Source organism: Nuphar pumila, chromosome 8 (assembly GCF_984573655.1).
Source record: "Nuphar pumila chromosome 8, dmNupPumi1.hap1.1, whole genome shotgun sequence".
Lineage (NCBI taxonomy): Eukaryota > Viridiplantae > Streptophyta > Magnoliopsida > Nymphaeales > Nymphaeaceae > Nuphar > Nuphar pumila.
In genome coordinates, this window is record NC_143256.1 from 115,014,378 (window position 1) to 115,032,313 (window position 17,936).

A 17,936-nucleotide genomic window follows, 5' to 3' on the forward strand; every position below is an offset into this window, starting at 1 on the left:
TAATTCAAGCTTAACATCAACACGTAAGTCACATCGTGTATGCATTACAATATTCATTAAATCATGCATTCGGTGAACATAGGCACATTATCATGTTTCATATATTCTATGCCATATTGCATATAAGCATGTCATAACATCATGTTGCATTATATAACATCATGCAAACATATCATAACACATTATGCAGCCCATTTTATCATTATAATATAAAATCATAACATAAAAATTAAATTATGTTCACATGTGATGGCACAACCATACAACCTCATTAGGACCACACATTGTACATTAATATCTCATGTGCCCATCTAGTTCAGCTCTAGAACTAAACTATATTCATCCAATTCACTTTCAGAACCATGACCTGCATGCAAGTACAAGTTCTCAATTCGGGACTACTATAAAAGAATTTCTTAGTCAGTAGAAATTCTGGCATAACCCATATAAAATGGTTTTAGTTCTAAGATTTTTATTGTAGATTCACATATATGTTAGTTTTCTACAGGAAAAACCCTAGACCTAAATTCATTTCGGATTAGATAATAGAAAATTTGGAACCACTGATTGTTTTATGTTCACAGAACAATCATTTTCTCTTTAGTTTTTTTGAAGAAATAACAACCAATAATTATACAATGAAATAAATTTTGCAATTTTATTATAGTTAGCTTAGTATGTCTGACACAAGCTTAAAAAAAATCAGAACTAAACCCCTTTCGAATAGAGAATTAAAAATCATGCAATACAGTCTATTTCTACCCTTTGACAGACTATATTTCAAAATTTTCAAGTTTTAGACCGAACTTCTATAATTTTTAATTTCTCAACCATAATAAATCGGCACATTTTTATCATGTGTTCCTCAATATACCAACTAACACACATAAAAATTTCAGCCATAAATCCTAAATAATTTGGGAGCAATAAATTTTATAAAAATGTGCAGCCTACATAGACTTTCCATCGGGATAGAAATTTTGTGTTGACTTACAAAGGTCGTATCTTCCAACCCGTAACTCAATCAGTCCAAAAAAATTAAGATTTTTTTCATATATTTGAAACAACTTCCTAATTTTTTAAGATTTATGGGTTCACCGTTTTGGAGAATCTGATTTATTTTCAAAGTTGATTGGAATAAAAACATATAACAACATGCAATTTTAAAGAAACACAAAAAAAACTTTATGTTTTTCATCAAAAATACTAAGAACATGCATCCAACGGTTTTAGATTCATAAAAAATACATCACACTTGTACATGTACACATCTAAACATGGTGTAAACACAAAGATATCAAACATATCATTAATCAAACACAATATCCTACATTTTCACTAAATATATTTTTTTCAAAATTTGTTTTCGAAAAAGATTTTGAGTTTATGAAAACTTTCAAAGAAAAATTTAATCCATCAAAACCATATTAAATCAAAGCATAAACATGTTCAGCATGCTAAACACACAAAAGAATACAAGATTCGAAGTTGGGTTAATTCGAAATTCAAATTGCATACTTTCATGGTGTCATTTTGCGTAGTTTCATAGAAACTAATGCAAAACACAATAATCAAAGACTCAATTCATGGTTATAAACCATGAACTTGAATCAAGATTTAGATTCACATGAATCAATCCTAGATCTGAATCTATTTATATAGATTTCTCATATCTTTTTTGCAAAAAAATTGTGTTTTACGATTTCACACGTCTAAAACAACTCTCAAAAATCGTATTCAACCAAACAAAGGCTAAAAATCTAAAAAAAATATCAGATATGAAACTAAAGTTGAATCCTAAAATACAAGAGATTATACTAAGGTACTCACCTATATCATATTTTTCACTTGATTCTCCTATATATGTGTTTCCACCGCCGGTTTTCTCTTCCCAATGAGTGGGGCATGAGGAATGAAGGAGAATAGAGAAAATATAGAGAGAATAAAAGATAGGAAATAGTAGTTTTAGAGAGAGAAAATGAGAGAGAAACTTCAAGAGGAGCATGTAGGGTGAGGGAGAGAAGTGTCCCTTTTTATAATGTCATATGAGATTTCCTAATGTCATATGGAAACTCTTCTAAATCCTATCATAATTCAATTTAAATTTAATTTCATATGGATTTGTTGTAATTATAAAGATCCTAGCTAAACTAGAATTCTTATATAATTAAGAAAGTATGAGACACCTAAGCTAACTAGTCTTATTTATGAAATAGGAAACCAATAGCTAAGTTTGACTTTAGAACAAATTAGAAAGTTTTGGGAATCTAATTAAATCATTCCCAAATTGATTTCTAACCTCAAGAAGACTTAAGTAAATTAAACTAATTCTAAATTAAATCCAAATTAAAATCCCAAATTAAATTCGCATTTAATTAAATCTCAAATTCAATATCACGTTCAAATCAAATCCAATTTAAATTCACATTGTAATTCAAATTCAAATTAAGATTCAAATTAGTGTGAGATTCAAATACAATTTAAATTAAATTCAACCTAAATTTGAGATATAAAATTCATCTTTAATTATTAAATAATTATAAAAATTTCATAGGTATTACACCAACTATGCGAGAGAGAGAGAGAGGTCGAAGGCGACTCCTACCGAGGTAGCTACACTCTGTCTGTGAAACCACGTCAATATGTTTATCGCCAACTCCATTTTTTGTAATTATGCATAGGGATGCACACCAAACCGAGTCGGCGAGGGGTTGGCTTGGGCTCGTCCGCTTCATAAATAAGCCGAGTTTAAACCGGTGTATGAAGCTCGGATGAGCTATCGAGTCGAGCTTGAATGACCTGTCAAGCCTGACAAGGCTTGACAAGCTCGATAAGGCTTGATTCGTTGCGAACCCAATATATATAATATCTTTGCAAATAAATTCAAAAGTGCATTCTTGCTCCAACGGGTAGGGAGTTAGTTTTTATTCAGAATCTTTTGCACCTTTTTTGTTGAGAAGTTTGAGTATATAGAGAATTTTTTCAATAATATTAGTCAAAAGATGTGTTTTGTCTTAATGGTGGGTCACTTGGTTAGCTTTCAAGAGGTCGGGGGATCAAATCCCTCCTCTACAAATTTTTTTTTAATGATCTTGTTGAAGGTTGGCTAGACTCAAACTTGAAACCAAGTTGAGTTCGGATAATGCCTTACAAACTCAGCTCTGAGCCGAGCTTGGACAAAGTAATTTTGAACTGAGTCGAGTTCGAACAGCCCAGGCTTGGCTAAAACTCAACTTGTGTGCATCCCTAATTGTGCATGGATAGAAGTGTGGTGTTCCTTATATTTACCCCTCTGATCTCTCTGCAAAATTAAAAAATACATATCATCACAAAGGCATCAAACATTAAAAATGGCTTAAAATGCATGAAGGGAAGCTATATACTTCATGTTACCCTTGCCTAAAGCCCTACATTTTTTTAGATGTCTGAACAGCAAAGTCTTTGACATTTTAGGGTTTCTAGATTACAAAGTCTCGTCCCTAAGTTTTTAGACAATAAAGTTCTTACCATCCTAAGTTTTTAGGACCACAAAGTCTTTGTCATCCTAGTCCTGAACGATAAATTCTTTGTCAACCTAGTTTCGAATGGCAGTCTTTTTCATCCCCTACCCCTGGATGGCAACGTTTTTTGGTATCCCATAGTCTCAGATGGCAAAGATTTTGTCATCACAGTCTTAGACATAAAGTTTTTAGTTGTCCCATAGTCTTGGATGGCAAATTCTTTATTGTCCCAGTCTTGGACAACAAAGTCTTTTGTCGTCCCATAGTCTTGGATGACAAAGTCTTTATTGTCCTAATACTAGAGCCCAAATTTTTTTGTCATCACATAGTCTTGGATGGCAATGCTTTTGCCGTCCCAGTGTCAAATGGCAAAGTCTTTGTTGTCCTAGTCCTGAACGACAATTTTTTTTGTTCACATAGTCTTGGACGGCAAAGTCTTTGTCGTCCCAGTTTCAAAAGGCAAAGTCTTTGTTGTCCTAGTCTAGGATGGCAAAATCTTTTTCCATCCCATAGTCTCAAACAACAAAATATTTGTCATCCCAAGCCTCGGACGACAAAATCTTTGTTGTCCCAAGTTCCGGATGACAAAGTCTTTGATACCCTCACTTTTGTAAGGCAAACATTGTTGAGAAACTATGTTTTGATAATACATGATAAATATGATATGCTTTTATGAGATATAATAAATATGATATGCTTTTATATTTGAAACTGGATATGTTATATTATGATTGGATATGATGTGCTATGTATCTAACGTGTATTTGATGCAAGGTTATTTCAATTAAGAAGAGTGAAGACAACTTGATCAAGTGCAACAATTTGATGCAATCATACTACTTTGAAGAAAAAGCTTGATGAGCCAAAGAGATGCATTAAAGATTATCCAAGAAGATGGCTACTTCAAGATGAAGATTTTTCTTCTTTAGAGTCATATATAACATAACCTTCAGAAGCATGCATATTTCATATTAGACTATATACTTTAAAATCATACAAAGCCATTCATATACAAAAAGACAAGCTTTTATAAAAAGATACATTATGTATATTATAGTATTTCAAAAATACCTTTTTGAAACAAATCATTGTACTTCCTATAAGCATTTATGAAAAAGATAAATTGGCAAGATATAATAGCTCATGATTTCAAAAGCATTAATTGTACTTCCTACAAGTATTTATGAAAAAGGTAATTTGACAAGATATAAAAGCTCATGATTTCAAAAGCATTTATGTAAGAAAAGACAAAATGCATTGGTTCATAATATACAAACATTTATATAAGAAATTTTGGTTCATAATACATAAATATTTATATAAGAAAAGACAAATTGTGAAAAGATGTATTGGTTCATAATACACAAGCATTTATTTGAGAAATGACTATTTGTAATATAATTATTACTCAAGCATTAAATATAATTTTAAAAGCACTCACTCAAAAAGTGATGACTTATATTTGAAGTCATCATTTTTTTAGTAAGCATTAAATGGTACTTCAAAAGCATTTACTCAAGAAATGATCATTTGTAAAATAAAGTACTAAACAAGCATTTATTGTACTTTCATGCATTTAAACAAAGAAGTGACGATTTGTAATAGAAATAAACTCAAACAATTGATGTACTATAAATCATTTATTTGAGTAAAGATAAATTACAATATAAATTACATTTCTAAATACTTCAACGTTCAATGAACTACAAAACATTTATTTGAGAAAAGACCCATTACAAATTAAATCTCATTTTTAATTACACCAACGTATATTGTACCTCAAAATATTTAATTTAGAAATAATGACTTGAAGAAACTATCATTATTTAAATGCACTAAACATTTATTACTTAACAATTATTTAAATTTATGGAATGACGATTTTTGAAAAAACAATATATAGTACACACATTATTTCACACCTTTTTCTCATAAAAGTTGTTTTTGAGATGACCTGACATCTCACATCACAAAAAGGATAATTATTTCAAAGCATTTCAAAAAACAACGATTATTTTTGAAGATCTATATATACAGACAAAATAATATTTCAAAGCAACATATACATGTGAGCTTTCAAAGAGAAATATTCTTACTCGACACACTGAAAAAGAGCTTAGAAAAAGAAAGAGAAAAAGACAAGAAAAGCTCTCTGACAAAAGAATCAAGTGTGTGTCAGAAGAAAAAAAGAGAAAAAGAACATTTTGTTCTCCTAAAAGATTATTCTAACTATTTTCAAAAGAGAGGACATTCTGAGAGAATCTTCATACGTGCATTCATATCTTGCATATCATTCTGAAGGTTCTATAGGAAAGTGTTGTAACTTTATGTTATCTGTTGTTTCCCTTCTCTGTTGAGAGAAGTAGACCTCTGAGGAAGTGGGTGTTTCCATTCTCTATTGAGAGAAGTATACCTATGAGGAAGAGGGTATTTCTCTTCTATATTGAGAGAAGTAGACCTCTAAGGAAGAGGGTGTTGTACTATTTATCCCGTAACACGGATTTTATAGTGAAAGGCTCAAGTGTTTTACTTGGAGACTGGATGTAAGTCAATAACTCGGTCGAACTAGTATAAATCTTGTGCTTATTGTGTTATGCCTAATTGTTTTATTTTTTATATTATCGATCTGCAACGAATTTCACTATTCACCCCCTCCCCCCCTCTAGTGAAATTTCAAGCATCTTTCTTATCTCCTAGTCCAAACAACAAAACATGTTGCCATTCATCAGGTCGGCTTTGTCGTCCACTTCGGGCTTGAAAAACTTAGTTTTGCTCTCTCCCTTTTTTTGTTTTTCTCCACAACAATTGGCAAAAACTTTGTTTTGTCGTTGATCTCTTCAACAAGAAATTGGTATTGCCATACCATCACTCTTTATCCAAATCTTGGTCATTTATTGTCTTCATCACAATTCACCTAGCAATTTTTAAATTGGCCCGACCTCATTCGGCAAGACCCCCAGCAACCCAGTTTTCATTTTGAAAACTGGCACAACCTCAATAGGCGAGACCCAAATGGTCTCATTAACCTAGTTTTCATTTTCAAAACTGACCCAACCTTATTCGATGAGACCCAAATGATCGCATGTTAGAGCACATAGTTTGGTTAGACCATCCAGCTCAAGAACCCACATTGGCTCAAGACCTCATAATATGCAAGAAGTGATATTTGCCAAAGCTATCCAAGTTACCTAACGAAGAAGGTGGTCATGAGAAGAAAACTAAAAGATAAGTTCAAGAAAGAAGAGATTCAAGGAAAGTTGTCCAACAATGGCACCTTACCTAATAAGGACGCTTTCTCAAAACACAATAGTCTCAAGAAAAGTGTAGATTTGTATATCAAGGAAACTCCTCACGAGGACTTGTATGGTTATAAATACAATAAATAACAAGCTTTCAGGTGAATGAAGTTAGAGTGTTTTCACCGTAGGCGCATCGGCTCAGCTCAGAAATTGAGGTAGGCAAGCCATGCTAGAAGACAGCTTGTTTAGGTAAATAAGTGTGCACGAACATGGCAAGCTTGGTCCGTGTAGGTACGTTTTACATATTGTATATTTTATGCATATATTATATACATCATATACATATTATTAATTTATGTTTTTACATGTATTATGCATGCATTATATATTTTATATATTATCAAGCTTTAAAACAAAACATTTAAAACCGTTTTTTAAAAACAAGCCAGCTCTTGATCAGCTTGTGACAAGCCCGAGCGAAGGTTTACCTTAACGGGTTGAGCCCGAACAAACCGTTCCACTTGCTTACCAGCCCTAGCCGCACAGTCAACATCCCTACCGTAAACAATATGAGAATAGGGCTTGTAAACGAACCGAGCAGCTCGTAACTCGGCTCGGTTTGGCTCGTCATGAACTCGTTCATGATCGGTTGGTATAATTGACGAGCCGAGCGACGAGCAGCTCGTTTAGCTTAAATGAGTTAAACCCAATCTCGGTTTCGGAGAACTCGTATAGATAAAAAAAAAAGTTAATATATAATATATATTTTAAGTGTAAAATATATATATATATATATATATATATATATATATATATATATATTACACTTAAAATATATGAAATGTTTTTACACTAGTCAGTTGGTGTTTGGCTCCCTGAGCTGAGCTCGAGCTCAACTCGGCTAAACATGAGTTGAGCTCGAACATGCCCTGTTCGTTTCGTTAGGTTCATTTACCAGCCCTATGTGAGAACCAAACACCGGGTCCTTGAGAGACTCGGTATCTCAATTAGGGGTGTCAACGGGTCGAGTTTGGTTCAGACCCAGGTAGAACCAGACTTGGACCAGATTTTTGGGTATGGTATGTCTAATTGAGTCCACTGTAAGAAAAACCATACCTGGACCCGATAAGAACTTTACGAACCAAACCCGAATCATACCCGACAAAACTATATTTTTTATCATTTTTACATTGAAAATTTGCAGGTTTTAATCAGAACTCAGTCGGGTCTGAGTCTGGTATAAAATTTCACAAACTATGCCTGGGTCCATGTATTAATACGACTTTTGGATCCAAACCCGAATCTTGATTGGGTCTTCTTATTTGTCACCATACCCGGACCCTGTAGGGTTTGGTTCAGGTCGGTCGGGGTAAACCAGGGCCTGTTGACACCCTTAATCTCAATGAATCCGCTTCACTATTTTTTTTTAAATCCGAGTCGTAGGAGTTCGATGATTAAGCAGGAGTCCGGATCGGGTGCAATATGATTGCACCAAATTTTGTGCATTAAGCACTCCATCGCCCTCCATCAGGTGTTGGGTCCACACCTGACAGCCCCTGACCAAAGATGAAGGGTGATCAGGTGCTTAATGCACAAATATTTGTGCAATCATATGGCGCCTGACCTTTTCACATTAAGCAGAGACAATGGTCTGAGAGCAAGAAATAGAAGTGTTCAATCTTACTAAGCAACCGCCAAATTACGAAGTTTGAGCGATACCTGTTCTTTTCCTTGCATTCCTCTCATTCCCCGAAAGACGCTGTTTAGTTAATCGTAGAACGCGGAGTAGCTCTGCTTCTACTTCATTGTATTCTTGCATATTGTACAGTTGATGCCGCCAATTATACTAGGAAACCACGATGGCTCACATATTGTGTAGATTTAGATTCCAACACAGAAATACCTATTTCTTGTTCTTGCTCACTTCCTTGAAGAACACCCCAAGTTCATCCCAATCGATTCACACATCACAGTATGAAGTAGGTTCCCAAGATCATGAAGATTTCAGAGATACCCATCTTGGGATTCCCTCGGATTCTTGCATTTTCTCGAGAATTTTGGAGAAAGTAATGGCTGTCATCGTTGAAAACAAGGGTTTCAGTGAAGGGTTTGGGCGTATAAAGGGTCTTGATTCATGGAGTGTGGATTTGGTTGCAGAGTGTCTGAGGTCGATTCCCAGGATATATTTCCAGAGTGAAAGGTCTATCGGTTGCCAGAGGGGTTTTAGGAGGAGGGCTCCTCTGAAACAGAGGAATCCGTGGCAAGAATCTCAGGATTCGGGCAATGGACTCCGAATCCGCGGGCGTGCCGCTTACAGGGATCCCTGGAGAGTCGAGGAGGGCGTGAGCAAGGCATTCGAGTTCTACCATTGGGTTGAATCAGAAGGAGGATTTTCCCACACCGAGATCACTTGCAGGGAGATGGCTTGCGTCTTCGCGAAAGCGAACAGCTTGAAGAAATTGTGGGGATTTCTTCACGAGATGAGCAGGAAGCGCGGCCCGGGCGAGCTTGTGAAGACGGCGACGGTGACCGCTGTGATCAAGGTGCTGGGAGAGGAAGGTCTGGTGGAGGAGGCATTGATGGCATTTTACAGGATGAAGCAATTCTGGTGCAAACCGGACGTAATTGCGTACAACACCATGATCGGAGCGCTGTGCAGGATCGGCGACTTCAAGAAGGCGAGGTTTCTGTTCGATAAAATGGGACTTCCGGGGTCTCGATGCCCGCCCGATGCGTTTACCTACACAATTTTGATCGGCTCTTACTGCAAACACAGCATGAGGACCGGGTGCCGGAAGGCGATCAGGCGGAGGCTGTGGGAAGCTAACCATCTGTTCAGGATCATGCTGTTCAAAGGGTATGCACCCGATATTGTTACATACAATTGTTTGATTGATGGTCTATGTAAGAATTATAGGATAGAAAGGGCAATTGAGCTCTTGGATTCAATGATTGGTAGCGGATGCTACCCAAATCGAGTGACTTATAACTCATTCATTAGGTACTACAGTGCTGTTAATGAGATTGAGAGAGCAGTGGAGATGCTGGTCCTTATGACCACTCGGAACCATGGCATACCCACTTCAAGTTCTTACACCCCAATCATCCATGCATTATGTGAGAGTGGCCGGGTACGCGAGGCCCGTGATTTCTTGGTCAAGATGGTCGAGGGTGGATCGATTCCCAGGGTGTATACTTATAAATTGGTCACTGATGCATTACGCTCAGCAGGTGAATCCTGTTTGCCTGATGAAGTTTGTCGAAGAATTGAAGATGGAATTGATATTAGATATAGGGTTGTAGAGAAGGCAAAGCCAGTAATGGTAAACAACATGGAGTTCCAGAGGCATTCATGAAGATATGTGATTAAGATGGTTGGTTGGCTGGCATTGCTCAATGCTATACTCTTTTTTTTTTGCACTATGGGTAAGTTGTCTGTGGTAGTTATTAATCTTCTGATGTCTTTTAGATATTTAATCGTGTCCCAAGCATCTTTCTTTTGCATAACCGTGGACACAGGGTACCCGAACTTAGCAGTTGGGACTAGGGGCTTTCGTCCTTCAATGTGGGTGTGGCCTGTGGGAATTTGTGATGAAGAAGTTCAAGAAAAGGTTCTTACTTAAGGCATTGTAAATAGCTTCAAAGGACAAAGTTTTTGTTGTGTTTTCTTATCCGAAATTATAGATGTATTTTCTATATCTTGCTTGGTAAAAAAAACATGCAGTATAATAGGCATCTTTCATGTTTAGATGTGCCTTTGGAGGGGTGACAATCAACGGCTCATATTGCATCAAACCTCATTCAACAAAATCAAGGTTTCTTGTTAAATCATTTCGATCCAAAGCATAGTTTTTTGTGAATAAACAATGATGAACACACATATATATGTTTGGACTATGAAAAAAAATACATTTTGGGGAAATTTAATAAAGAGAAAACCTAGTTCAGGTGGTAGGGACCGAGAGAGAATGATGTCTTGCCATGTGTCTCGCCCCCAATCAGCTAAAACCCCTCGACCACCCCCCCCTTGCCCACCAGGGTGCCTGCTGGTTGGGCCTTGCAGCAAGAGACACACACCCTGGGTATCAAGCTCTTGAAGTCCTTCAGCTTGAATGCCTTAAACCGACACCTAGTCAGGTGTGTGGAGCCCTTGTGGGCAAGCAAAATACGCAAGTATGTTTGCTAAAAGTATTTAGGACTCTCTCTCTCTCTCTCATATATATGTATATCTAACTTGATAAATTTTATGCTAACAGAGGTTCACACACACAAAGATCTGGCAGGCTTAAATTTTGCAACTCATCATTTTTTTGACATTGTCATCTACGGAATGTAGATGGACCTCAAGGTATGAAATTGAGAGACATCTTTGATCTTAATGTTCCATAGGGAGCTTTGATGTATGCAAGTTGGATATTTTGAATTGGATTGTTTCACTTCCAAGTGATTGAACTGCAAGAAAATGTATATTTTTACTTTTGAAAGCAACCATTCTAGATTCTTTACTTAGTTGCCTTTATATGGTTGTACTAAATGCCTGTTTCATTGTGCATTATAGTTTTCTTGAGTTTTTTCATGTATTTGCATATCAAAATCAAAGTAGAAATGAAAAAGTGTGGAATACTCAAATGTAGCTGCCTTGCCACTGCAAACTTATTTGACCAACTGACTGAAAAATAGTAGTGAGATCTTTGGAATGACGGCAAAAACCATAGGGGGTACTTGGCATTCTTCAAATCTGAAGGAAGTACAAAGGGTCATGCAAAACAATGATGGGGGGATGAAAATTTCACATCTTCTTTCTGCTTGTTTTCTCCTTGATCCATGTCTTGAGCCTTCACCTTTGTTCTCTGTGCTAATAAGAAAAAAAATGTTATGGTTACAACATTTGGCAGTCTGTCAAGATGCATTTTGCCCACGAGAAAACTGAAAGTTCTATTAGAGCATTATTTTCTCTTTCCACTCGCAAGGGCTATTCTTAATATCAACTTGATATAATTAATGCATTTCTCTAGTAAAAGTTCCATGAAGAGGCCTACATGTCAAACATCACTGCCATTGGATCCGTTTTATAGGGATTGTGAGAATGATTTGCTACCTTAAAAAGGACATTTTTAGGTGAAGACCTAAGTCACATGGGTACAGGTGCGGGTACAGAGGATACGACATGGCAATTCTAAAAAATGTGGGTATGGAAAATAGACAGCAGTATATATATATATATATATATATATATATATATATATATATATATATATATATATTAGTTAAAAATAAAATAAATTTCAAACATCAAAATCTATTATTAAACAAGAAAACATAAATTAATTTAATATTTAACAACCAACTAAACTAGTAATAGAAGAGGCTAACAACTTTTATTCAAATAATCAAAATTCAATAACAAGTAAAGCTACAACTACAATTAACAAATTAACATTTAAGAAACAAGTTATAACAAGCTAATAACAATTTCAGATAAATAGATAATAGACATTAATACCTAAGAATTAGCACTTAGCAAACAGAACTATAGAAAAGATATAAATATATTCAATTGGCAAACAAAACAATTAGCAATTAGCACTGAAAATATCTAAATATATTCAGTCTAAAATATCTAAATAATCTAAATATATTCAGTTGGATAATTTCCTTATAAAGATTTAAAGCATTGCTAAGAAAATTTTTTAGTTTAAACAGAAAAATTGAAGAGACAAGTGGTGTAGTTTAAACAGAAAAACAGAAGAGACAAGTGGCGGCTGCCATAGACCTTGTAGATTAAACACTTAATGAAAGCACTTTTGTGCCATTAAACATGTGAAACATAAAGGGCGACAAGAGGAGTACTTGAGTTGTGCAACGCTACGAGGGGCTGAGAGAGGCGACGCTGCGAGGTGCTGAGAGAGACGGTGCTGCAAGGCTGAGAGAGCCGCGAGAGAGCGAGTCAGGGGGGTTAGGGCAGAGCGAGCCAGGGTTTTAAAACTCGCCGAGTCAACTCAGCTCGGCCCTCCAACGAGTCAACCAGGCAAGGTAAACTCGTTTTGCGAAAACTCGGCATGACTGGGCTGACTCGGGCCAGTTTTGGGCACTTTTTTCTTTTTTCATTTTTCAAAGGCTATGGGCAATTTTTTCATTTGTAAGTGTTCATTTTTCAAAGAACAAATAACATAATAACAATAGGCTTACCAACTTAATATAAAATCACAAAATTAGTAAAAGTCTATCAAATTTCACATGTCCATCATTCATTCCTTTTGGTAGCTCCAGGTAAGGAATCAAACCTAGTACCCCTCAATGAACATAGAGTGAATCCACTAATCCAGCTAACATAACTGATCCCTCATGCAACCATCTCTGCAACACTGACTTTGTTTGCATATTGATACTGCATACCAGATGGTTGAAACTTGAAACACAAGATGAAAGTCATCGTTATTCTTCTATATCCTCCATCAGATCCCACTTGAAGTGGCTCCTGTCAAAACTCCAAATCCTCCTCCTAAAGGGTTTGAGTTTATTTCTTTCATTAAAAGTTCACCACGCCACTACTTACAAAGAACTATATAAGTACATAGGTACATAGAGCAAATGTCCATAAGGAAACTTTGTTGCTGTGAGACCTACACAATAGTTGGCAGCCTGCCAGCCTGTTCAAAACCAACAGCATAAAATGCCCACATTTATCATTATAATATATATACATCACAACATTCTCATTATCCAAAGCTTATATGCATTTATGTGCAGATATATAAGGCATGGTCCAATCAACTCTACATCAGACAAATGCTTACAAATATCAAGATAAAGTTCAATGTTCCCAAAATTTTGCAAGGATTTTCTGAGGCCCTGCAACACAACAGCTATGTCCATATATTCAGGATGTAAACCATGATCGAGCATGGCTATTAAAGTTCTTGAAGCTAGTAATTAAGTCATTCTTTATATATTGTCTTGAAAGACTTGTTCCTGCTTGTGTAGTTTTTTTAGTAAATGTGAGATTTGAATTAAGAGCAGTTTTACTTGATGTTATTTTACTTATTAATCAATTAAACTAGTAATTAAGTCATTCTACAAACCTTTATATGTTTAAATGACAATTTATATATTGTCTTTCTTTTAAAATCAAAAGTTAACAAAACCCGGTCCGAGTCACCGAGTTGACCCGCCGAGTCACGAGTCAATAAAGAACGAGTCGAGTCCCGAGTCACGGGTTTTAAAACCTTGGAGCGAGCCAAGAAGAGAGAGAGAGAGAGAGAGAGAGAGAGAGAGAGAGAGAGAGAGAGAGAGAGAGTTGGGGGTTAGGGCAGAGAGAGCTTAGAGAGAGGAGTCGGGTGGGGGTCTTTAAAAAAAACCAAACATTGGTCGGGGTTTTTTTTACCCCACCCAACGCAGTGCGGGACCCGATCCGTGGCATACCCGCACTGCATCCAGTGGCGGTACCCGTGTTGACACAGGTACGGCATCCCAAATGGAGTGTTTGTTTTACATAGGTAAATACTGTACCTTAAATCTTGTTTCGAGAGATTTTTTTGTCATAATGAAGTTTGTGTAGAAGGATGTACATACAATCATATGCTAATTATAAATATGGCTGAGAAGGTAAGCATTGTATGTTGATGACATTGCCGTTACCAAGGATAATATAGGAGAAACAATCCTGTAACATCTGTTTGGACTTTGAGATTCTTGCACTGTTTTCCTCAACTGAAGTAGCAAGATCATGAACAAAATCTAGTGATATCTTTAAGGGAAATTGCTGCATGAAATGTGGCTGACTGAATGTACAGCTTTGAATATCTCAATTAATCATTCTCAAGCTTTGCAGTAAAATTAGTGGTACTCTTGATGATATTGTCTAACAAATATTGGTCACTAAGCTCGCTCATTTACAGATTACCGTGTCTGATATCACCTATACCACAAGTATAGTGACTCGATAAATAAGTGCTTATATATGAGCCATCTATTGGACCTTAAGGATTCTTACAGATTGAACCAATGTCAATCTGTGAGAGAAAATTTCACAGTAAATTAAAAAAAAAAAATCATTGGAGAAAATCTTGGGAAAATATCGTGTAGAACTTAAAAAGTATAAGAAAAAATATAAGAATATCCAAAAAAAACATTAAAAATTTGTGATAGTTTCACAATATACAGTTGAAAATATTATGATTTTTTCATGACTATACCAGCTTTTGAAAATAATGCAGTAAAATAATTGATATTTTCAAAATATCATTGATATTTGTTACTAAGAATGGAACCTAGGAGGGAAAATAATTTATAACAGCCTCTGTTGTTGAGGCTTGAAGTACATAAAAATGCCACTTAGGCCAACTCTTGAACATAGAAAGTGTACTTTCTCAATATTTTGTTCTAACATGAGCAATGTTGTCTTGCAAAGAAGCAAGAGAACAAATTATAGTTTCAGGCTCAAGTGCTAAAGCAATTATGATGCAACTGAGTGTGGAGTTTATAGTAGGCTAGTAGGCTTTAGTTAAAGGCTTGAAGCCTATTTTTGGAGAACTTGGTATGAAGGTGGAACTTCCAATATGCTCGGAGAAACAGAACAGTTGTTCACATGCATTGAGCATGATGCTGTTAAATTGTAATTTATAAGACAATGTATTTTCTATATATATTTTATATATATAAAAGAAGATACATATACATATATATATTTCATATATGTATATGTATTCATCTACTTGTATATATAAAATATATATTTCTTTATTGTATTGGTTGTAGGGGTATTTTAGTCATTTCTATATTTTACGCATATTCATGTTTTTGAATATGATTGTAATTCCTCCTTTTTATTTTTTTATTTTTGTAATTTTTTTCATTTCTTATTTTTGTTTTTTTTATATAATGTTTTTGTACACAGTCAGTGGCTGACTGTGTACAGTGTACAGCAGTCAGCCATTGACTGTGTACACAGTTTTAAAAATATAGACGTTGGGCTGATTCCCAACGTCGCTAATAAGAGCTATTGGGAATAGCCCAAAGTCTCTTAAGTTTGCTTATAAATAAGGGCTATGTGAGCCCATTGTATGGATGTATTAGAGTAAGGAGTTGTCTCCTTGAGCTTACAAATACTGTGCATTTATTGCACTTTGTTTGGTGTAAAGCTTATAAACATTGTGCATTTATTGCACTTCTTTTGTGGTGTAAAGCTTATAAACACTGTGCATTTATTTTGTGTATTGAGTATTTGAAGTATCAAGTTATTTGAAAACTTGATTGTTTGCAAGGATTCTTCACATGGTATCAGAGCAAGGTTGGAGAAAAAAAAAAGGATCGTGTGGATTCTCACTTTTTTGGTTGCCTCGAAAAGCATGCCCTCGATTTTTTTGGTGATTGAAGTGGATTCACTTGTTCATTCAATATTTTAGAAGACTCTTCTATCAAGAAAGATCTAAAAATCCTTTGTGGTACGTATTCTTTTTCATCATCTCTCCTCTCTAATGGGTGAAAAAGACTCTCATTTTTCTCTCGGCTTTAAACTCAATGGGTCCAACTATCACGTCTAGGCCGGAAACATGGAGGCTCATATTAAAGGAAAAGGGCTTTGGGGTTATGTTCAAGGCTTGATTCCCGAACCGGAGCCAAAGATAACCTTGATGGAGAAAGGAGAAATAAAAATCTTTGAAGGCGAAGAAAGAGCCAAGGCTCTTGAAGACTACACCAAAAAGCATGAAGAATGGGAGATGAAGAATTTTAAAATCCTCTCATGGATTTTCTCATCCGTAGAAACAAGAATTAACGTCAATATTATCAAGTTTAAGAAGGCTTCTCAAGCGTGGGAGTACCTTGAGAAGATGTACACCTCTAGGAACCTGTCTCATAAATATTACCTCCAAAAGAGAGCTCTAACTCTTCGTCAAGGAGAGATGACTATAAGGGAGTATTTTGCCAAACTCTCTTTTATTTGGGACGAGCTTGCTATGCTCGAACCCAAGTGGAGTGGAGAAGCCATAGAGCTTCGTTATAAACAATTGGAAGAAGATAGATTTTTTAATTTTTTGAATGGGCTTAGGCTTGAATTCGAACAAATCCGATCTTCTCTTTTATCCGCCTTCACTTCCCCCTCTCTTGAATATGTAATTACTAAACTAAGTGGAGAAGAGACTCGTATGGGTATAAGCAAGAACAACCCAAGTGTTCTAGCTACACCTTCCTATAATGAAGAAAATGAAGGAGTTAATGCCGTCTCAAGACCGGGGAGAAACTTAAGGACCTACAAGCCTCCTCACTTCAAGAATCAAAACTCAAGTGGTCAAGGAGGGAAAAAGGATTATAGCAAGCTTTTATGTCATTTTTGTAAAGAATCGGGGCATATCAAGCCTATTTGCCCAAAGTGGAAAAAGTTACTTGTCATGGCTACTACATCCCAACCTCAAAAGGAAGAGTGTTCGTCATCTTCAAATGAAGCTCTTTCATTGCAACAAATCGTGGATGCACTTCAACCTCTTTTAAAAGGGGCTATTTCCGGAGCCGTCATGTCAACCTCTTCTCCTCCCGGTAAGACCTCTTGGCTTTTAGATTTGGGTGTTTCTTTTCACATGACCTCAAGTTTTAGTTCTTTTTCCGAATACTCAAAAAATCCCTCTCCATCTTTTGTTTCAACTGCAGATGGAACATCTCTTAAAGTAAAAGGAATAGGAAATTTTGAAAAACAAGGGTTCTTTATTCCAAAAATTAGATTTATACCCAAATTAAACTTAAATTTGTTTTTTGTTTCTCAACTCTCGGATCATGGGTGTGATATAAAGTTCTCATCTAACAAATGTTGGATACATGATCGTCGGTCCGGGAGATTGATTGGGGAAGGCTCTAGGAAGGGCGATCTATACTATGTCGATTCCCTTTAAATTCCAAAGAACCTGTTTTGTAATGTTGTCCAACAAAAGGATATTAATGTGTGGCACAAAAGACTTGGACATTCAAATATTGCAAAAAATTCTTATTTACCTTTTGTTAAAAGTCTATGTAAAAGTGATTTAACTTGTAATGACTGTATTCTTGGGAAAATGAAAAAATTGTCTTTTTGTGAAAGATCTATGTTTACAACAAGACCTTTTGAAATTATCCATTCGGATGTATGGGGACCGGCACCCGTCCTACCAAAATGAGGCTTTGCATATTATGTCATTTTTGTTGACGACTACACGAGATATTGTTGGAT

At 35.7% G+C, this 17,936-nt stretch overlaps 1 protein-coding gene across 1 annotated transcript; it reads left to right on the forward strand.

The window, feature by feature from the left end:
* The first annotated feature begins 8,724 nt into the window (after positions 1 to 8,724).
* LOC149830308 (Pentatricopeptide repeat (PPR) superfamily protein) lies at positions 8,725 to 10,095 on the forward strand. Its single transcript, XM_090015419.1, has one exon. The coding sequence runs from the start codon at positions 8,809 to 8,811 to the stop codon at positions 10,093 to 10,095; it is 1,287 nt and encodes a 428-aa protein (XP_089871545.1). The 5' UTR covers positions 8,725 to 8,808.
* The last annotated feature ends 7,841 nt before the right edge of the window (positions 10,096 to 17,936 follow it).